At 45.4% G+C, this 23,226-nt stretch overlaps 1 protein-coding gene across 1 annotated transcript; it reads right to left on the reverse strand.

Annotated features, from left to right (window-relative positions):
- Positions 1–308: 308 nt before the first annotated feature.
- On the reverse strand, positions 309–23,018 carry Batf (basic leucine zipper ATF-like transcription factor). The gene is made up of 3 exons (XM_076848081.2): positions 22,752–23,018; positions 20,198–20,302; positions 309–562 (listed from the first exon to the last, which is right to left on the reverse strand). The coding sequence occupies exons 1-3, from the start codon at positions 22,812–22,814 to the stop codon at positions 353–355; spliced, it is 378 nt and encodes a 125-aa protein (XP_076704196.2). The 5' UTR covers positions 22,815–23,018; the 3' UTR covers positions 309–352.
- Positions 23,019–23,226: the final 208 nt, after the last annotated feature.

The raw sequence follows: 23,226 nt of genomic DNA on the forward strand, positions 1-23,226 counted from the left end.
CCTTGTCCAGCTGGTTTCTTTAAAAACATTTATTTAGAAAACTCACCCTCCCCTGCCCCCCTCCCTCCACGCCTGGGACTCAGGCCTCCTTCTGGTCACTCGTCACTCCTCTGCCTCGGGCCTCCACCCACTTGGAGGTCCAGCACACACCGAGTGGCTGCCACCTGCTGGGAGGCCTCACACCCCTCTGTAGAGTCTTGAGTCCAGTCCCCGCCTGGGCCTCTGTCGCTGGGTCTCCAGGTGGAGAGTCGGCTCTGAGGGACAAGGGCAGCCGGGACACAGTCCGTGCGTCCCTCCCGAGGCCTGCAGGACATCAGGGGTGGGGGGCTCTCCTCTCCCCTGGTCCGGAAGCTCAGGGCTGGAAGCGCGGGGAGCTGACGTGAGGCTGGTGGAAGGCATGGGCGCTGTAGACCACCTCGGGGGGCGAGGGGGTGCTGGTGGCCAGCACCGAGCACAGGGGCTCGTGGCTGCTCAGCACCGACGTGAAATACTTCATCTCCTCCGTGAGCTGCTTGATCTCCTTGCGCAGAGCTGCGTTCTGCTTCTCCAGGTCCTCACTCTCCTGTGAGCGGGAGGACCAGCGTTAGCGATCAGGGTCAGGGAAGGCAGGGCTGGCAGGCTGGGGAGGGTGGGGGAGGCCAGATTGGTTTCTCACTAGCACAGCCACAGAGAAGGGCATCAGAGGGCTCTTGTGCATACGTGAGAGTGTGCACACGTGCATGGACGTTTGTGTTTGTGGGTGCACCCGTATTAGTATGTACGTGTGTGCGTGTAGACGCATAGATACTGGATTGACTCACTCGACACTGCTGATACTTGTCTGTTTTGACTTCTTAAAAGCAGCAATTTCACAAAATGAAACCTTAGCCCATTTTCTATTGCTATAATCAAATACCTGAGGATGAGTAATGTATAAAGAACAAAGGATTTGTGTTTTTTTTTTGTTTGTTTGTTTTGTTTTTTTAGCTCACTGTTCTGGAAACTTGAGGACATGATGCCAGCACCCACATGGCTTTTGGTGCGAGCCCCATGCTGCTCTGTGCAAAGAGGAAAAGTGGACCGGCAAGTGGGTAATGGCAAAGGGACACGTGTAGGCGAGAGAGGGGAATGCTAGTCCTTCTTTATAATAGTCCACACTTGGAAACCAATCCAATCCCCTGAAAGTAGGAAAAGAATTGATGCCTCTTAACGACCTAATTCCCTCTTGAAGGCCTCACCACCTCTCAACCCCGTTGTGCTGGAGACCCAAGCTGCACCTGAGCTCAGCGCCTGCACACAGGGTCTCCTGAGCGTCTGTGGGTTGAGAGTGGCAAGTATGTGCCGAGGGGAATTGTGTGGCAGCCCGGATCCTGAGGAAATGCAGAGCAGCTTGTGAGAACATCTTGTACCAATTCACTTCTTTCCATCCCCTTACGCAATATGTTCCCCAAATGTTCCCAGCATTTCCATTCAGTCTTATAAATACACTCCATGGCTAACTGTCTACTTTGCCCAGATTCTAGAACATGAGTGACTCTGTGAATATTAAAGGGTCCAAGACACCTACCATGTCTCATTCTTCTCCTATCTACCCACCAAAGGGTTTTCAGTACACTAGTCTCCTCTTACCCTGAGGGGATATGTTCCAAGATGCTCCTAAAACCCAACATGTACTGTGTTCAGCACCTACTAGTACTCTACATAGCACCCAACGTATTCTATGCTTTTTTCTATACATATGCACACATGATATGTTTTATTTATAAATTAGTCACAACAAGAGATTAGCAACAATTAATAATAAAATAGAGTGATCATAACAACATACTTTAATGAAAGTTAGTTAAAATGTCTGAATTGTTTATTTCTGGAATTTTCCACTTAATATTTTCAGACCACAGTTGACCGTGGGAAACTAAAACCACAGAGGGTGAAACTTTGTACAGGGGCAATGAGGAAAAGACCTGTCCACTCAGTGTGTCTGAAGCCTGTGTAGAAACAAAGTCCTTTGTCCAGAAAAATCTTTTCCCAGTTGCTTGGGGGAACCATCTGATATATGCTAACCTGGAAAGCCCAGGTTAAGGAGCGCTGATTCCTGAATACATTATTATTAAGCCAACAATTGAACTCTGCTAATTAACAATCACTGAGAAACAATCCCACCTTCAGAAAGCCTGAGAATGCATTTCCAAAGTGATTTTGAGGTTCACCTTCTGTGACTGAATCCTGCAGGTCCACTCTGCTAATTAAGACCCCCAAGAAAGGGGGTGTGGCTCTGGAGATACCAATAAATTACATTTCAGTTGAAAAAAACAACCTGGTATTTGGTGACCAGGTCTTACTTTTCTAGTTCTAGTTGGTTTAGGTCAGTATTTCCAAAACTGGCCATATCACAATTAATTTGAGGGCTCGATTAAAAAAAAAAAAAAAAAAGCCATAGTTACAATCCTTCCTGAAATCTAGAGACTGGGGTGTTAGTGAGTTTGAGATTTGGAGGGCAAGGGGCTAGAAATTTGAGTTTTCAACAAGTATCTCAGTTCTTTCTAATGACCAGGCAAGTTTGAAAACCCTCATTAAATGTGATATTAAATTTGTTTTAAGCTGTGGCTGTGGCTCAGTGGTAGAGTGCTCGCCTAGCATGGGTGAGGCCCTGGGTTCAATCCTCAATACCACATAAAAATGAATAAATAAAATAAAGGTATTTTGTCCAACTACAACTAAAAAATATTTTAAAAAATTGTTTTAAGTGGCTGGGCGTGGTGGCACACGCCTGTCATCACAGTGGTTTAGGAGGATTGCAAGTTCAAAGCCAGCCTCAGGAAAAGCTAGGCGCTAAGCAACTCAGTGAGACCCTGTCTCTAAGTAAAGTACAAAATAGGGCTAGAAATGTGGCCCAGTGGTCAAGTGTCCCTGAGTTCAATCCCCGGTATCCCCCTCCCAAAAAATTTTTGTTTTAAATATCCAAGCACTTATTCAAAGTGCCCATTTAAGTACTTGGCACATTATATGGACTCTAGTGTTTGTTGATTGACTGGCTAACAACATCAATTGCTGGCTGAAGAAGTTGGCTCAGAAATTTGGTGGGCGGTGATCAAATGTAAAATAACTTGACTAAAGTTTGCCCTAAATAACCCATCGAGAGCATGAGAGAGCTAGATGGAATTCGTCAGTGACGCTGCCCATCATCTGGCCCCACATCCCCCTGGGTTCTTTTTTAAGCCGCAGAAGAACATACAGATGTGGGCTTGCCCATCATCCAAGTTTTTGTCTGTTTTCGTTTTGGGGTTTTTTGGGGTGCTGGGGATTGAACCCAGGGCCTCCTGTGAGCTGGGCAAGTGCTCTACCGCTGAGCCACAACCCCAGCCCTTTCATCTGTTTTGAAGGACAAATGCAAACACTTTCAGCCTGAGTCTGACATTTCCTGAAGGAGGCTCTTAGCTAGAAAGTGTGCCTAGGTCAGTGCAAGGAAAACCCCCCTCTCTAGAATGGAGCAGGGGGACACCAGAAGCTGGGACAGGTCAACCTGTTCCCTGCACCACTGCTTGTTTCCTGGCACATCCCAGAGGCAGGTCATCCCCGCTTTACGGAAAGGTAAGATAAAGCAGTAGCTGAGACTGGGGGGTGTCGGTAAGACGGGAACTGGGGGCCGGGAGCCCTGGCCCCTTGCTGGAGCCCTTTTCCTCGCCCCCTCTGAGAGTTTCCACTGGTGACAACATTTACTGTAAGTTTGGTGCTCTGAAGAGCCTGGGCAAACCCCAAGGCAGGAGGGAGGGGCCGGTGGGCCGGCTCTGACCTCGCCACCTAGAGGCAGGCCCGGCTTTCGGGAAGTGACAGCAGGCCCTTCCTCCCTCCCAGGCAGGGCCGAGCGCTCTCTCTAGATTTCTCCTCTGCCCACCCCAGCCCTGCGCATCCCAGAGGGCTAGAAAGCGGCATAACCACTGCCCGCGGCCCCTGACCAGAAAACAACCACCCGTGACAAGACACTTGTCTTTGCCTTGGGAAGCCAGACGGCTTCCTGCTAGGGCCCCAGAGGAACCCGCCCTGCCAGCCCCCTGGGGCCGTGCAGCAGCCAGACTCTGACACAGAGCTCAGGCTGCACTTCCCTTGCGGGAGGAAGTGGCTGATCTGGGGCCCCCCGTCCCTCCACGTTGCTGCCTGCCGTCTCTTCAGTCCACTCTGACACCCCTGGGGACAGTTTTGCCCTGGAAAGGACTCGCATAGCTAAAGAAGCAGGAAAACAGAGGTCTGTCCAGAAGGTGGACGCCCAGTCCCTTAAGTTGCCCACGGAGGCTGTGAACCCAGAGCTCAGTGAGGGGGAAGAGGGAGGGAAAGTCGGGCTTCTGCTACACTGTGGGAGGAGGAAGCCTGCTTCTGGGCGTCTCTGTCCCCTGCTTTCCAAATTTTGGAATTCCTTTAGGGCCACCAGGCTCCTCACAATAACTCTGAGGGGGACACAGAAAGCCTCCCGCTGTCCTTACGCCCCCTCTGGGGATGAGGCCAACCCTGGCACAAACCCGCATCACATACACTTTCCAAAGAGCATAGGCGCAGCCTGCTGCCAAGAAGAAGTGCTACAGAGTTCACTTAGACAGTCAAGTAGTGGATCCAAGGACCCCGGTCCAGGGAGGGCCAAGGGGGCGTGGTTGGCCTGTGCTCCTACCACACCCGAAGGCTTCCTCTAAGGGACTTCAGACGATAGTGAGCAAAAGTCTCTAGAGACGACTGAGAGTCCTCAGCCCCCTGTGGTCTCCCAAGAGAAAGCCAGATCCTGGTATGGGTGACTGAAACACTGCATGAGGACCCCAAGGTGGCTCACCTGGCCAGCTTCTCTGGAAGAGAGCTTTCTAGAAACCACACCTTCCTCCAGACAGAGTGAGGGTCCATGGTGGACTCCATGGGTGGTTACCAGGGATGGGGATCCGAGATCCTGGTCCTGGCTCGGTGACCCTGAGTGATTCACTTTCCCTGTTGATTCCCAGTTGCCTCAATTTAAAACAGGAAGACTGGATCAAATCAATGAATCTCAACCTTCCCCATACCCTGGGATCCCCTGGGCGTTAGCAATGGGCGCACAGATGCCTATTCAGATTTCATAGGTCTGGGCTGCAGCCTGGACATGGGCTTGGTAAAGGCTCCCCAGGGGACGTGACAGGCAGCTAATGTTGAAACCCACAGAATCAGAGGATCTGCAGGCCCCTTTTAACTCTCAAACACTTCAGATTGCCAATTTGCTACCTGAGCGTATCAGCAGACTAGTCTCTACCCAGGGAAAGGTAAGCACTACCTTTTATGGTCTCGTCTGCAGCATTGTTCTGTTCCTTAGAAGTGAGGCGCTAAGTCCAACCCACATTTGAAGGAAGATGCAGGAGACTCCCTCTCTGGGAATGATCCAGAATCATTTGTGCCAGGCATGGTGGTGCATGCCTGTGATCCCAGCGACTAGGGGAGGCTGAGGCAAGTTGGAGGCCAGCCTCAGAAACTCAGTGAGACCGTCTCACCGTAAACATTTTTCCAAAACGGCTGCAGATGTAGTTCAGTGATAGTGGGGTTAATTTCCAGTACCACCAAAACAAAAAAATTAATTAAATAAACCTGATAAAATTTGATAATTATCTGGAGGCCTCAGTCCCACGAACTTACTGATTCCATCTTCTCTCTTCAAACTCGTGCCAATGTTTACGATTCAACTTCGCCTGTGGCGTTACCTGTCGCCCAGTGACACTTCTGTCATGAACCACAACCAGCTAAGGAGGAGGCTTCCTTGGGCCATGGGAACATTCTGGGAAATCCCCTATTGGAGGGGCTGATGAGGGGGTCACTTAAAGAGCTTTCAAATGACGGGGAATCCCCAGGCACTTCCCTTATACTCAGGCAACCAAGTCGGGACGAAGACTAAGGACAGGCTGGCATTTCCAAGCTGGGCTCTGGCCCAAGGCTCTAGCGGCGGGGACTCCCCAGACCTTGTGGGTGGGCTTGGTCCTCCCTGCCAGCTCTAGGTTAGTGCCTTGACCTTCTCCTTGTACCTTGTCATCACAATTTCCAGAAGGGCCAAAATAGTCCCTGTGCGTTTCCTCCTCGACAGAAGGTGCTGTCATCTATCGATAGGGTGACCTTTCAGCTCACACCCACACTTAAATTAGAGAGTGGTATTTGAAGTTTGTCCTTCACAGCCAGGTGTGTGTTGGACCTCACCAGGTGCCACCAGCCCCTACACATCAAATGCACACAGAGGTGGAGCCCGCCATTCTTGGAGAAGGCTTCAGAAGGAAAGATATGACACTTTCCAAGCAGTTGGGGGATCTGTGACTTTATCTCCTGCCATTCCTGGGGATATTAGCCCCAACCCTTGCCTCTCGCCCTGGGAGGAGAGAAGAGGAATTGCCAAACCACAGGTCTTCGCACTGAATGACCTCTGTGCCTATTTTGGAGAAATCTTCATTCCTAGGTTGTAGAGCGGAGGCTCTAGGGTCTAAGTGCCTTTGTCATTAACAGATGTTTAAGCCAGAAGGGCCACCCTCAGGGGCCTGTATAGAGTCACAGGGTTAGGAGGCTGTCACCCTGTCCCTTGGCTTGTAGACTATGGTTTCATTGACCTAAAACGCTGTAGGTTGGCCGGCTCAGCACCCCTCCTGAACTCCTTCTCCCTTACTTTCCTCTAGAGACACCAGAAAAAGAGTCACTCAAATACCCAGCTTCCTTTGCAGTGAGGGTGGCCATGTAACAGAATTCTGACCAAAGAGGCGGAATCAGAAGTACAGGGTGGGGCCAGGGGGCAGGGAGCAAAGCTTGCCTTCCCTGTGAAAAGGCCAAGCCTTGCAAGGGCACGAGGTCACCCTCCTTCAACACAGATGGCTGCCTGGAAGTTCAGCGGCCACAGTGCACCTCAAGGATGAAAGCCATGAGCCAAGATGACTGTGCAGAGCGAGGCGCTGGGTGCGCCCCTGCTCTAGCCTGCTCTGGGGACTTCTGAGCCTCTTGTTATGCGAGAAAAGCAAACTTCCACTCCAGGGCTGTCTATTACTGGGACCAGATGCAATCCCGACTGGTACCTCCAGTTAGGGAGGTCGTCACCAGAGCCCAGTTCTAGAAAACCACAGAATGACTGGGAATTGCCATTAGAGCACAGGTTTGATGTGTTGGCTTGGTTTGTGCCATCAGGCCCCTGGCACAGAGTGTCTGGGTAAATGCCCACGGGCCTGCTCCTGATTCCGGCTGCACGCTGCAGTCACCTGGAGGGCGCCAGACAGTCTTCCTTCCTGGACTTCACCATCCCCAGGTTCCAATTTCATTGTTCTGGGCTGGGTCACAGGAAGCCAGATTTTAAAAACACTTCCCAGAGGAACCTCATGTTCAGCCAATTTGAGAATCATGTTCTTAGCAGAGACCTCTTAAAGATAATATAATAATGACAGTGTTTAACTTTATTGTATGTATTTATATATTTTTATTTTATAAACAAAATGCACTGTGCAGGTGTACACACAAACGCACACTCTTTTACACACACACACACACACACACACACACACACTAGGGATTGAACCAAGGGGTGCTTAACCATTGAGCCACATCCACAGCTCCCCTGACCTTTTTTGTTTGTTTGTTTGTTTGTTATTAAAACAGTGTCTTGGGCTGGGGATGTGGCTCAAGTGGTAGCGCGCTCGCCTGGAATGCGTGCAGCCCGGGTTCGATTCTCAGCACCACATACAAACAAAGATGTTGTGTCCGCCGATAACTAAAAAATAAATATTAGAAAACTTTCTCTCTCTCTCTCTCCTCTCTCACTCTCTCTCTAAAAAAAAAAAAAAAGAAAAGAAAAGAAAAGACCTTATTCTTTAAAAAAAATTAACAAATAAAAAAATAAAACAGTGCCTTCCTAAGTTGCCCAGGCTGGCCTTGAACTTGTGATCATCCTGCCTCAGCCTCCCAGGTTGTTGGTATTATAGGCATGTTCCACCAGGCTGATATATACTTTATATTTTTATTTTATCAAAAATATTTTATTATATAAAAGTATAAAATATAAATACAAAGAATTTTAAAGGGTTGAGAGAACGGTTCTAAGTTAAACTTTTTTTTTTCCTAAAAGAAAATGCCCATTTAGACACTTTGTAATTCTATCACTACTGTAATTGGTAAATACAATTTCTAATAGTCCAGCAGTTCATTCTTATGATGGACAGGCAAGAGGTAGGGAACCTGGTCAAATATCAATGATTATAGTTTTATCATATTAGTTCCCCTTGAGTTCTGTGAGGGAAGGAGCTACTGCTATTGTCTTCACTGTTTTGTCCTCTGTGACAAGGACAGTGCCTGGCTCATAGTAAATGTGCACTAAAATCATGTTCATTTGACTGCCAACTTGGAACCTGTGATAATTTACCCAAACCTAAGAAGTGCCTATGAGAAAGTATACCAATTAGACTTATGATATCCACAAGGGAATATCTGACCCAATATTCAAGTACGTTAATTGCTTCTGCTTTATAACTTGGGATAGTTACATAGGAACTCCACTCACAGAACTCTGACATAATTTCCCCAGCTTGAACTTGACCTTCCCCATCCCAACCAGACAGACTCAAGCATTGTGGTGCGAAGCCAAGACAGCGAAACAGCTGGCGTTCCTGAAGTTCTTATAAACAACCAGAAAGAAGGGCAGCATGTTCACGCATGAGAACACATGGAATGATGAATAAGAAAAGGCTGGGCTCTCCAACCTAAGGCCCATCTCCTGCCTCACGTCTTTAGACTTACTTTTCTTTCCAATGCAGAAGAGAAAATATAGCCTTGCTCTCACTTATCCCAATGAGGTGCCATTGCTTCCCATTTTGTAATCAGAATTTAGACTGAGAGAAATCTCCAAGCCAGGGTTAGAATCAACTTTGTGGACCCCCACCCCAATCCAGCCCTTGCTTCCAATAGCTCAACTGCCTTCATACGACTTCATTCCCACTGTCTCTGCTCCACCAGGCATCTTTCTGATGCTTCCCCCTGGGCTTGGCCGCAAGGTTCTGCTGAAAACTCCCTTTCCCCAGATCCCTCCATCTCTTTTTCTTTCCTTTTTTGGTACTGGGGATTGAACTTGGGGCACTTTATCCCTGAGTCACATCCCCAGTCTTTTATTTTGAGACAGGGTCTTGCTAAGTTGCTGAGGCTGGTCTCAAATTTGTGATCCCCCTGCCTCAGCCTCCAGTGTCTCTGGGATTACAGGTGTGCGACCCCATGCCTGGCTGACCTTGCTCTTTTATTTGCATTTGATTTCCAATTTTAGGGCCTCGGAACAGCCTTCCCTCATCACTATCGCATCCTGTCCCTTAACCACTTTCAACCTTGCACTATTTCATTTTCTTTGAACCGTTTTTCACGTGGTGTGCCTAATGTGTTCATTTATTTTTCCGTTTTCTAGACTTGAGGTTGAATGTAAGGTACATGAAATCAGGGTCCCAGCCTGTCTGGTCGCTGTTACTATATTCTCAGTGCCTAGAACTGACCAGACCTGCAAGGAGGAGACAGGAAATACTTGCTGAGTGGATGAATCAATTCTGCAGACAGACAGGAGCTCCCGGGCTGGGAATACGGCTCTTCATGAACAGCGTTCTGCCACTGCCACCCTCTTAGTGAACAAGAAGGCCTGTTCTTGCACCAACCAAGGACCCAGAAGATCTCTGAGTTCCAGGGTCCTCAGTTGCAGGACATTGCCTATTGGCCCTAGGGATTTGGGCCCTCAGCTTGGATTTGAACTTAATCATTTCCTTTGAGTTTCCATAAGAGCTCTGGGTTGCCTTCCTTGGTTCCCCTAAGTCTAGGGTGTCCAGATATTTCCTGAGACTGTCCCAGCTCACACTTGCTGCCCTGGTATAATATTTCCTAGTGCCCTTTTTTACTCTCAAAAGAGTTCCTATTTGGAGGATAAATTATAAGGTCTCCCACCAAAACCTGATCTCTGAAATTCTAGCTTAATGATCTCTTTTCTGTTCTCTTAGTCAGTTTCCTTCAGAGTTCCCTGGACCCTCTATTTGGCCATTTCCTCCTCCTCCTCCTCCTCCTCCTCCTCCTCCTCCTCCTCCTCCTCCTCCTCCTTTTTTTTTAACATAAACATGCCCAGTATGGGGGAGCTGGGATTGTGGCTCAGTGGTAGAGCACTTGCCTAGCATGTGTGAGGCACTGGGTTCAATTCTCAGCACCACATATAAGCAAATAAATAAAAATTAAAAAGATCCATCAATAACTAATAAAGAATATTTTTTAAAAATGCACAGTATGATTACATTAAAAATATATTTAAGAATTAAAAACACCAACTAACCAAATCATATTATGTACATATATAAAAATGGCAAAATGAACCCCATGATTATATAAAATAATGATTTACCAATTAAAAAATAAATTTTTAAAATTGGAAACACCCATGGTCCTGGTCCCCTAACGTACCTGCTTTCATTTGTACATACTGTCATCTTGTCCTTTTAAATTAGTATGCCTTTTTTAAGAGTATTTACATTTGTTTGTCTATGATAAAAAATAATATTGTGCCAGATGCAGTGGCGCACGCCTATAATCCTCATGGTCTTGAAAGGCTGCTGCAGGAGGATCAGGTCAGCCTCAGAAATTTTGTGAGATCCTGTCTTCAAAAATAAAAAGGACTGGGGATGTAACTCAGTACTAAAGCACCTTTGGGTTTAATCACAGTAACAATAAAATAAATAAATAAATAGTAAAAAAAAAATAAATTAGTATGCCTACTTATTTTTACAAAATCTCAACCATAGTACATATACAATCAGCATTTTGCTTTCTGTTGTCATTTTGGCACTCCCATACGGTCAGTCACTATAAGTATTATTTTAATGGTGATATCATGAAATTGATGATCCACAGTTTACTTAAAATGGTCTTCTAATGTTGAACCTTTTGTTGCGATCACCATCTCACTGGCATAAACAATGCTGGAATGAACACCTGGATGCGTTTTGGATTTTGTCTTTGTTCAATTATTTTCTAGGAACATATTCCTAGGTGAGAGATTAGCAGAGCAAGGGACAGACAAATCAATCCTCCTGTCACCAGAAATCAATACATGTTATCCATTTCACAACAACTTGTGCAATCTCGTGTCAACAGTGCCTGGAGCTGACAGTATCTGCACAGAGCAGTGGCTTAGTGCTCTAAATTTAAATCATTTCTTTTTGCCTGCCAGCTTTATGAAGATTTCTTAATTTCACTTTAATGTTACAGTAATCAATAACTAAGGAGGAAGAGCAACTTTCTCTGCATCTGTCTCAATGTAGCATTCTCAACCACAAGTGATTTTCCCTCCAGGGGACATTTGACACATATTGTGAGTATTTTTGGTTGTCATAACAGGGGGAGGGAGTGCTATTGGCATCTATTGGGCAGATTGTAGATTTTACATTTTGCAATGCACAGGATAACCACATGCACACAACAAAGAATTACTGGACTCAAAATGTCAATAGCCAAGGTTGAGAAACCTTGCCTTATTGTGTATCGTTTTCATAATCAGAATACAAAATTAGGTTATTTTCATTTTGGTAGGAAAAATGTTGTGTAAGATTTCAGTTCATAGCCTCTGCCCACTTATTGATGGGAGTCTTGATGTTTTTCTTTAAAAGATGTTTTTTCTCAGTATAAGTATTTATTTAATTTGATGCAAATATCAAATCTCCCCCAAATCTCATTGTCCTTTTAATTTTGGGTGACTACTTTAAAACCTCTTTTGAATAAAGAAACCTGCAGGCTTCAGCGCTCCTTGACCTTGAGCTCTCCTTCTGGTCTCTCGCTGTTTGAGTGTTCTGGAGATGCTGAGAGCCCAGGCTGTCTGCGCATCTGGTTGATGGCCTAGTTCTCGGCATATTCTTTGCAAAAGGACCTGTGGCATCAATACCACCCACCTAGCAAAGCTCTGTCCAGCAAAGTAGCACAAAACAAAAGTAGAACGATGGGGAGGCCAGAGGTTTGGGTTCTTGGGTGTCCTTGAGAAAGTTTCTTTGTTGGCCACACAACAGGTTGGTCTGAAAGATCTCTGAGTTTTCTTTGAATTCTATCATTTTAGGACAAGTAGTATGACCATAACCATTACCATTCCCTTTAAAAGGCCACCATGTGGGCCCATGGTGAGCTCTTGTACCGACATCCCACCCTCTTCTTGTGGGTCCTGGGCTTCCCCCTAGGAAGCAGGAGAGACTGGGAAACCCTTTGAGCAGCCTGGGCTCTCTGGGGAGACTCTCACTCTTCTCAAGAGAAGAAAGGAAGCCTGGCTACTGCTGGCGGTGCCCCGGAGGGATGTCTCCTGAATAGCAGCTGTCATTTTGTGACCTGGGCCCCGTGATCCTTTTAAGACTGACTTCTTTATAGTCTCCAGATCAGTCCTTCCCCAAACACCCTAGATCCACTTCGCCCCCAGATCCATCCTCCGTGGGATAAGCAGTCAGTGGTGAATTGCCTTGGCATGTCTTTTTCCCCAAATAAAACAGTCAAAATTTTAGACTATTTTAGACTACTTCTGATTTTTTAAAAATGGCACGCATTCATTATAATTTTAAAAATGCAGAAAAGTACTTAAGGAAGGCTACTGAAACTCAGCCACTCAGAAACAACTACTAATAGCATCTTGGAGAATATCCTTCCAGACATCTCTTTATACGTGCAACTGTTCCCCAAACCACAGATTTAACTCCCATGAACAGGATTTTACTCTACATGTTCTTTATAATTTACTTCTTTTTTTTTTTAACTCAATGCTACCCCACTGACATCTTTTAAATTGGTACATACAGATCTTCATGATAATTTTGGATACCAGCATAAAATTCTGTATAAGTGTATTATAATATGCTAATCCATTATTGTTATCTAGCTGCCCAATTTTATAGCATTATCAAACACTTTATTAAAATGTTTACCATTCATTCCAGGCATGGTGGCACACCCCTTAATCCCAGTCGTTTGGGAGGCTGAGGCAGGAGGATTGCGAGTTCAAAGCCAGCCTCAGCAACAGTGAGGTACTAAGCAACTCAGTGAGACCCTGTCTCTAAATAAAATACAAATAGGGGCTGGAGATGTGGCTCAGTATTTGAATATCCCTGGGTTCAATCCCTGGTATATATATATTAAAAAAAAAGTGTTCACTATTCACAAATACTGGTAAATTGAGTAGCCTTATATATAATTTTTCTTCAATCTCTTGTAAGTGGAAATACTACTTCAAAGGTTATTCTCATGTAAGATGTTAATGTTCATTGCTATACAACCTTCTCAAAGAACGGTTTCAATTGATATAGGGATATCTTTACTTTCTTGACCAGGCCTATTATTGACAGATGGGGAAAAGTGTGAATTTTGGAGGACATTATTAAAAAAAAAAAAAAAAAACAGAAAAATAAATTCAGGTAAAGATTCCAAGAAGTATAGAGTCGAGGAAGATGAACACATCCTCATGAAAGACTGGAGAAAGAGGCAGTAGGGGTGAGGAAGATGGGTTCTGAAGATGCAGCTAGGTAGCCTTGGACAAGCTGCCTAACCTAATGTAAAATTATTACATAAGGCTTTGGTGCACATCGAATGAGATACTGCCAGCCAAGCACTCAACACACAGTGCTTGAAACACAATTGTGCTCAATTATTGTGTTTTTAAAAAGAAATTGATAGCAATGGTGGCCCAAGAGAGGTGTCTCTTTTTCATGGAAGCTTCACTGATTTCACATTGAACTTTTTAAGGGTAGAACTATCCAGAATATTCCTTTGGTGTTTCATGGATCCATAACTTCTCTATGCCAATGAACATTAGGCATGGTCTCCCGGAGAGAAAGAAAAAGAGCTCTAGGAGTGACATAGGACCACAAGCTGCCTTCTCTCCCAGGGTTCCCCGGAAAGCCAAGAACAACAGTGCCATTCTACAGGAGGCCCGTGGGTAACATAACTTTACTGAGTTCTGTCATTACTCAATTTCCCTCTAATTGTAGATATCGTATATCTCACAACATTAGCTCAAAGATTTGTTATTGCCTAATGTACTCTCGATATTTTTCTGTTGTATATAACATTAAACATGTATCCGGGAACTAGTAAACCTCTCTTTTCCTAAATAAGTGTGAGATTCCTTCAGGCACCAGCCCCAACTAAAGGTTGTACCGAGGTACCCAGCTCCCAAATTTGGCCCTGTTACTCTAACTTGCTTCCAGTTCCATCCTCAAGGCCAGATCTGACTTCCAGTAGCACATCTCCTCTACCTTTAGTCTCTTCATGAACCAGGCTGCTTCTCTTTTTTTTTTTCTCACCCACAGAGGATTCATCCCAGGGCCTGCACCTGCTAGGCAAGCACTCTACCACTGAGCCACATCCCAGCCCTTTTCATTTTTATTTTGAGATATGGTCTTACTAAGTTGCCCAGGCTGGCCTTGAACTTGAGATCCTCCTGCATCAGCCTCTGGAGTAGGGAGGTTACAGGTGTGTGCCACTGCAACTGGCAACAATGCTTCTTCATTAATCTCAAGTCTCTTTCCCACTGACTCTACAGTGATTCAAAATCCTCCACGCTGTGAGGCTCCCAGGAGCCACTACAATCAACTGGGTTGGAGAGCTGTTTGATGGGTGATATCATAAGTAGAAAAGGAAGCATTCAATGCATATTTAGCATTGATCAATGTCAAGAATTTCAGTACCTATATTATAAAAATAAAAGCAACTGATTAAATAAAAAAGATTTTAAAAAGAAAGTATCTCTCTCTCAGACGTTTATTCCTACTTTTCAGAAAAAATCATCAACAATTTTTTGGGTAATCTATTTGAAAATTTCTGTTTGTACAATTATGTACAAAGAGTTTTTCTTGTTGCTAAAAACACAGAGTGGAAAAACCAGGTGCCATATTTATACTTTTTTCCTTTAAGAGTATAGAAACTTGATAATCTTTTCAGATCAGCACATTCAGATGTAACTTATTAATAGCTCCTCAGTATTCCACTGAATGGACAAACTCTAATTTACTTAAACACTCCTTTACTGATGAATATTTAGCTTGCTTCCAGTCTTTTCTCTAAGAAACAATGCAGCAATGATTATCTTTAAATGCACAGTGGTGGATAATCTGTGGACGTGTTTGTGCGTAGACACCTCAATGCTGACCCACAGGACATGAGTGCTCATAATTGGAAGTGACATGGTCAAGCTGCCCTCGACTGGGGATACACCATCTGTACTCCTACCGGCAGCATGTGATGGTTCTGCCTTTCCATTGCCTTGGCAACATCGTGATTTAGCAGCATTTTATTTTTTGCCAATCTGGCAGAGAAATCCCACTTTTGCTTTAATTGGCATTTCCCTATATAAGTGAAGTCTAGCATATTTGCACGTATTTATTTGCCATTTATCTCTCTCTGGAGTCGCCTATTCATAATCATTGCTCATTTTTCTTTGGGGTTGTTAATCATTTTCCTATTCATAAGAGCTTTCATATATTAAGTAAACATACCTTTTTTGGTCATAAATGTTACAGATATTTTCCCCCCAGTTTATCATTTGCCTTTGAGTTAGCATATAGTATTTTGAACTATATAGAATTTTTTTCACTTTTTAATGCATAAAGTTTATATATATATATCAGTTTTTTTTTTCCTTTGTAGTCTCAGGAGTTTTTATTTTATTTGAAAAAGACTTCTTCAGGCTAAGATCAATTTTTTAACATGCATGGTTAAAAAAATTTTTCCCCAAGTTTCTTTCTTTTTTGATTTAATCTGTCTCTGTGTGTTATATAAGGAATGGAGGGTCCATTTTTCCCCTTTTTCCCAAGTGATGAGTTAGTTGTCCCAACTCTATGGAAGATTTCTGCCCTCCCTCAGGAGAATGAAATGTCATGCTGGTTGTCTTGTATTTGTTCTAAGTCTTAGGAATTGTCACAGGTATTTGGCTCTTAAATTTTAAATTTGTTTTTGGGTCTGTTTCTGTAATCTGTTCAACGTTCTGTCTTTTCCAAATCGTTTCAGCTTAGTCGGCTAATCCCTCATTCCCCTTCTTCTTTAGCATTTTCTTGGCAATTTTCAGATGGTTCTTTTTCACTGGGGATTTAGAACAGCTCATCTAGTTCTTCCCCAATTTCCAGAAGACTCTACTGAATTTTTATTGGTAGTACATTAAATTTATAGATTAATTTAATGAAAATATTAAGTTTACACAAGATATATCTTTCTATTTAGTATTTGAATTTTTAAAAAGTCATTTAGAATCATTTAAAAGTTTTTTTTTTAATTAAACCCTTCATGATTTTTGTTAAATTTATTCCTTTCTCAAACATTTATTTTTTGGTCGTAGGTGAACACATACCTTTATTTTATTTTTATGTGGTGCTGAGTATCGAACCCAGTGCCTCATGCATGCTAGGCAAGCACTCTACCTCTGAGTCAAACCCAGACCCCTTTCTCATATAATGGTGGTGGTTGGGATTTTTCCTTCCATTAAATTTACTAATTTGTTATGGTTTGCATGTAGAAAAGGCATTACTTTTTGTTTTAATTTTGGAAGCTGTCTGTATTCTCTTATTAGTTCTAATGGTTTTTCAGCTGATTATCTTGGATCCACTTATTTAGCTGCTGAGATTTTTAGGAACTAACTGGGCAAGTCATGCCTTTCTTCTTCTAGTTGACATCTGTACTGTACCTAAGGGACCCTTCAGTTGCCCGTGGGAGAAAAAGAAATAAGTATGATGGGCACTTGTGTGAGACATCAAACTGAAAGAGAATCAAAACTGTATGTAGACTCTGTTTTTGTAACAATTACAAAAAGAATCACTTGATCCACTATGTGTCACCTTGGTTCATTTTGTAACACAATCATCACTAAATGTTCTTTCCCTCAAGTCATTTTAAAAGGAATCAATGTGTGTTGGTGGGAGCCATGAATAGGACAGCTACTCAAATGTCCAATAGCCAGAATCCCTTACTCTCACTGGAGAGAATAGATAGTTGAAACCAGGAAAACCATGTCACCCCAGCATTTGAGGCTAGACCCCAAGACAAGCATGGCCCTTATTTGATACCATAATTTCTAAAGCCTGGTCTGCAAAGTTTTGGATGAGTCCTTCAGCTAGAGAAAGGTGCCAGAAGATTTCATGTATAGCAAGCGTGGAAAGGGGTCAAGGGCAAACCCAGGCGTGAAACCCGACTCAGGTGGTGAATAGAAGCTTCTACCTGAATCACAAATGTGATGGAGAGGACAATGTATGGGAAAGAAGGGCGTCTGTTGACCCAGAGGAAATGAACAGTGCAAACCACGGCCAAGCTCTCTGTCTGATAGTGAAAATTTACATGCTGCTGCCCAAAGCTCCCACCTGAAGCCAAGAAAAACAAATTGCATCGACAGCAGTCCACAGGCTTGCTGCGTAGACTCCGATGTGATCTGCTCACTGGGAGAAAAGTGAAGAAGAATGTAGTGGTGCTCAAAAGAAAGAAGTGGGTGAGGAGCGTGAGCTCAGATGCGGGGAGAATGAGAACATTCTAGAGATTGAGGCTGGAGGCTCCACTGACCTACAAGTTCCAGAAATTACCCCCAGGTAGTCACAACCACTATAATTAGACTCAATCTTTTGGGTCTGACTCTTGTTTTACAGAGGATGGTCCAAGTGAGAGATGGAAACCTTGCTGCTGCAAAGAGGCACATGTGTCTGCTCATTGGTCTGCACCCAAGAGGGTGGACGGACACCAGGGAGTTGGATTTATAGGGAGATGGGGTGCAGCTCAAGATGAGGGGGGGACCTCTCCATATGTTAGAAGAGAGGGAGCTGTCTATCACTAGAGGTTACAAGACCCTTTTCTTGGGCATCGGAAGTGCCTGAGCCGGGTGTGATGGTGCACGCCTGTAATCACAGTGACTCAAGAGGCCGAGGCAGGAGGATAGCAAGTTCAAAGCCAGCCTCAGCAACATAATGAGGCCCTAAGCAGCTTAGTGAGAACCAGTCTCTAAATAAAAAATTTTAAAGCGGATGTGGCTCAGTGGTTAAATGTCCTGGATTCAATTGCTGGTACCAAAAAAAAAAAGAAAAAAGTGTGCCTAAATATTTCAGCCTTAAAAAAATTTCTCAACCCTGAGATTCTGTGAAAATTTCTGTGTGTGTGTGTGTGTGTGTGTGTGTGTAAAACTTAGTTGTGATTTTTTTATCTTACTTCTTATACTATTAACTATTATTATCAATCTTGTAATTAAATTTTTGGAGTATTTTTGTATGCCAGGCACTGTGTTGAGCTCTTTTTCTGCACTTCCCTATGAAGTAGTTACTGTCCTTTCCCATTCTAGAGATAAGGAATCAGAGTCTAAGGGAAATTGGGCATGGCTCTAGAGTCAGTCACACAGATAATAGATAGCAAGTGGCAGAGCTGGGATTCAAACCCTGTCCTCTGGCCACCGAGCTGCTGACCTCTATTTATTTTCCACTTCTTTTTTTAAAAAAATATTAAAAACATATACAGTTTATAGTAGTTTGCCTGACTCAGGACACTGTCAACTTGTACACAAAAAAAGAAGCTTTTAACCTTTTAAGTTGATATTTCTTTGTTTGCTTGGTTTAAATAAGAAGTAGACTCAGAGAAAGTGATGGATCATAGATGTTCAAGTTTAAAATAGCAAATGGGAGTGTTTCCATGTGACTCTAGGCCACAAAGAAATCACAGGGAGCGTGTCAGTAGCAGGGACGCCGACAGCTTAGCATTTAGACTGTTGACCACAGTTAGTACAGACTTGCTGTTCATTCGTTTTTTTTCCAATTTGACACATATTTACGGACTTAAAATTGTTAGCTTGCAAAGGAGGATATACCGACTACATTTCAAATAAAGCAAAAGAATCAATCAGAGAGGTTGGTGCAGCCTATTCTTGGTTTCCTGACAAAGATGAAGAAACATCTTTTGTTCCCTTTAAAACTGTATATTATTATTTGTCCTGGGGATTGAACCCGGAGGCACTATTAAGCCACAGGCTCAGCCCTTGTTAAAAATGTTTTATTTAGAGATAGGGTCTCACTAAGTTGCTTAGGGCCTTGCTAAGTTGCTGAGGCTGGCTTTGAACTTGCCATTCTCCTGCCTCAGCCTCCCAAGTCACTGTGATTATAAGCATATGCCTGCACCTTGGGCAAAACAGTATCTTAGTCTTGATGAGGTAAAAATAGTCATGCTAACTTAACTGGTCAGGTGCCATGCTAATCGTCCAAATAAATACAAGTGTATTCATTTTTGGTACCAATTGTACTTATTTTTACCATTGAAAGAAAGTACTAGAATATTCAAGATATGGGAATGTTTCTGGAAGGACGGGAAGACCGAGTTGCTAGAGGAAGGGATGAGGGGATGAAGAGGAAGGAACCAGTGAAGTAAGAGCTGGTCAAACAAAGAACCAAGTAGAGGCAGAGTCAAAGGGGGAGGGGGAGGATGGGGAGATGCGGGGGAAGCTCTGCTTTATGAAGCACACAGCCGGGAGTCAGAAGCACCGCTAAGACCTTGGGCCACCAGTGGAGCTGCCCCTCGGCCCCACCCAGTACCCTTGTGCCCAAGTTGAGAGTTCAGCCTGCTCTAGAACGGCTTGGGTCAAGAGGCAAGGATGGGCACTAGACCAGATGTTTGCACTTGAACTTGTATCTTTCACATGGGCATATCATTAACGATAGAAATTTCAAAATAGAACTTTAATGATGCCTAGAATAAAGGAGTAAGATGTAGCATTCTGTGGACTTCCTTGTCCCAAATGCAAGGATATTTGGGTGGTTCCCCAGCTGCCCTCCAAAGGGATGAGACTTTGTGTGGTCCTAGCACTGTAGGATAACAGGCTCCCCAAAGCACTTAACATCTCAATTCCTCCCCAAGTCAGTCCACCTTCTGTTCTTGGTGGCTTTTGAGTACGGAGCTCACTCTGGCTGTCCCCTCTCCAAGCTGGTGATTCTGCCTTTCACCCTATCCAGCCTCTGGGCTTCCAACACCCAATGTGTCCACTCCTTGACTCTCCCCAGGGAGAAAGATTCATTTCTCTTTTCAGCCTCTGGCACATTCTCTGCTACAGAATTTTTCAAATAATCACAGGAGAGCTTGTCCTCCTCACCTTATAGCCGTCACCCTCCTCTTACTCTCCCCAGCTACACATCCCCACACAGACAGAATCAAAGCTGTGGTCCAAGGGTCCATAGGTTTGGAGAGCAAAGCCCAAGCTCTCAGCACTCACCAAGTGCAGGGTGTCAGCTTTCTGTGTCTGCCTCTGTCGGCTCTTCTGTGCTGCAATGCGATTTTTCTCCCTTCTCTGAACTTTTCTTACATCGTCAGAGGAGTCCTAGGAGGTAGAGATAATGGGAATTAGGAGTTTGCTCTTCTCTTCTGAAGTAAAGTAGGCTTTTGTGGTACTTGGTATCCGTCCATCCATCCATCCTTCCATCCATCCTTCTATTCTTCCACCCACCCACCCATCCATCCATCCATCCTTCTATCCTTCCACCCATCCATCCTTCCATCCATCCATCCTTCCATTCATCCTTCTATCCAGCCATCCATCAATCCATCCTTCCATCCATCCTTCCATCCATCTATCCATCCATCCAACCTTCCTTGTCTTCACCTCTTCATGCACCCATCTATCCCCTTATTTTCCAAAAGCCTGCAGCCACAGGAGCATTCTTTTCCATACCCTGTTACACATCCTCGGATCTGTCTATGTCTTATGTGGCCAAAAACTATAGGAAGAAGCATGAGATCTCAAGGCCTCAATGGGGCTGTTTTGAGCAACAATGGTGAAGCCAATGAAGGCAGTGTCTGTCTCCTCTCCTCCTCTTCAGGGCTGCTCCACCCTCACCCTGGTACACACACACACACACACACACACACACACACACACACATCTATATCTCCTAGAACCCCCTTGCTGTTCTTTTTGGCTGTTTTCTTTTTCTTTTCACTCCCCAAACCTTGTTGAGCATCTACTATGTGTCAACTTCTGCTCGAGTGTTTTCAGAGGTGCTCTTGTTTAATTTCCCAGTTCTGTGAAGCGGGAGTCATTATTTCTGTTGTACCCGGGAAGGACCTGAGGCCCTATGAGCTGGCCCAGGAGCTCACAGTAATCTGGGAGTATTGCCCCTTGCGGTGCCGGGTCCAAAGCCTTCCCAAGACCTCCTCACCACCAGTGACCTCACTGTTATGTACCCCATGAGGTCTTCGGCCACACCCGGGGGGGGGGGGGGCAAGGGCCCCAGCCCAGAGCTGCCTTTTCTTTTCCTTCATTCCCTTCATTCTGCTCAGCCAGTTTGACATTTCCCACGCCCGGATCAGAATGCCCAGTACAAAAAAAATATGCCAAAAAGAATGGACTCATTAGGGAGGCTGCCTGCTGTCGGGGGTCAAGGGTGGTGCGCGGGAGGATACGGACCCGGGGTGTTCTCTAATTACACCCCATGATGGGTATGACTTCTGCTTGGCTGGATGCATAGACGTCTGGGAGAAGCCCATGCAGCTCCCGCCCGGCTCCCTGGCACCTCCCTGCTGGCCAGAGGGCGCAGATCCCAAGCCAGACCCTGCGCTCCCCAGCAAGTGCAGCACTCCCGGGTCATTGCCGTAGGAAGGCACTGGGTGAGGTAGGAGGGCGTGCTTTTCCTCTAAGGGGCGCGGGGACCAGATTACCATGGAAGCCGTGAGTAATTTCCTTCCTAAGAAAAGTACAGCACAGACTTCCAGGCAGTCCCAGCCGCTCCGATTCCATCTTGAACTTGGATGGTCTGCCCTCTAGAGGTCTCCACCGGGACTTCTCTCTCGGGTTAGCCGCTAAGGATGGATGCTCTGTCTGACATTTACCTTCCTTCGTTTGGGCTGGGCATTTTGAAAGCCCCTTGGATATCTACGCTAAGGAAAGAATGCAGTTGTTGAACCTCAAAGGTGGGGAAGATTTTAATCCACGGAGATAGATACTTGGAGGAGAAGGACAAGGACTTCCCTGGGGCGGGATGTTAAGGATGCGGCAAAGAGGAAGCCCCCAGGAGCAGTGAGGTGAGTAGAGAGCCCAAGGTCTTGGCAACTCGAGCTGAAAACTCTTGACATGGAAATCAATCTAAATTCTAAAATCTCCCGGAACCCCTGCCTCAATTCCCCAGAGCTGAGGTAAGCTATTAGCAAATGTCTCCAACTGGTTCCCAGGGCCATCTCCCCTTTATTTCCTTCCTCTTGTCCAGGAGCCACTGAGTAAAGAGGCACTGGCTGCAGCTCCAGCATCTCTCTCCCTGCTGGCAGGTGTGGGGACAGAGGCAGCACCTCAGCAGAGATCGTCCTGCGCCAGGTTCCTTCTCCTCCTGTCAACTTGTTCCCAAAGCCCACCTTGACCCCTTTCCTCTCATGCCCTCGTGACTCTTCCAGAGAAACCACACATCCAGGATTTGGGCTGTGCAGGCAACTTAAGGCTCCTCCGGTCACCTTTCCAGTGCCGGAGAGAAGAGTGGACCACTTCCTCTGAGTTATTTGACATTCATCCTCCCCTTTGCTACTTAGAAAGCTTCATGGGGGGACACCTGCAAGGCCGGGACAATGGGCACCATTGGGCAATGGAGAGGAAAAGGGGCTTTGGCAGAGCAGAGGCCACTGTGCACGGCTTCCCTACAGATGCCATGTCTCAGTCTCATAGAGTGTTCATGCCACAAGCCACTTCCTCTCTCTGCAGCTCCCTGAGCAGGACAAGAAGGACTGCCCGGCTTCCTGCCCCCCAGGAGAATCCGAGGGTAGGAGAGAGGGAGCGGGGACCCTACCTGCTTGCCAGGGGGAGGCGAGCGGCTGAAGCTGGAGTCGCTGCTGTCGGAGCTGTGTGGCATGGCTGAACTCTTCCGGGCTCTCACGCACAGCCCCAGATGCCTCTGGGCTCTCGGGTCACCAGCTGGCCTCCCTTCCTGACTGTCCCTGGGCCACCAGCCCTCCACCCTCCACAGGTGCCTCCCCTACTGGCCCTGCAGCCACCTCTGACCCCTGCGTCCTCCTTGCTCTGGGGTGCAGGGGGACTGCTCCCCACAGGGACATCTCGCTCACTTTGGGGCTTGCGCGCGCTCTCTCTCTTGTGGTTTCTGGTAATTCATGCTGGAAGTCACGTGGGCGGAAACTTCAACAAGTTAGAAGGTAGTCGGAGAGAAAATACATATCTGGGAAAAGACCCAGAATTATGTGAAAGAAAAAAAAAATACACCAAACCCCAGAAGCCTTCTGACAGTTTGCAAGGCAGAGCTGGTCTCT

The sequence above is a fragment of the Callospermophilus lateralis genome, chromosome 3, assembly GCF_048772815.1.
Source record: "Callospermophilus lateralis isolate mCalLat2 chromosome 3, mCalLat2.hap1, whole genome shotgun sequence".
Lineage (NCBI taxonomy): Eukaryota > Metazoa > Chordata > Mammalia > Rodentia > Sciuridae > Callospermophilus > Callospermophilus lateralis.

Coding starts and splice junctions, on each gene's coding strand:
- Batf (XM_076848081.2), bottom strand. CDS start 22,814: ATGCCACACAGCTCCGACAGCAGCGACTCCAGCTTCAGCCGCTCGCCT. Junction 20,303..22,751: donor CGCCTCCCCCTGGCAAGCAG/GTAGGGTCCCCG, acceptor TCTACCTCCTAG/GACTCCTCTGACGATGTAAG. Junction 563..20,197: donor AAGCTGACACCCTGCACTTG/GTGAGTGCTGAG, acceptor TCCCGCTCACAG/GAGAGTGAGGACCTGGAGAA.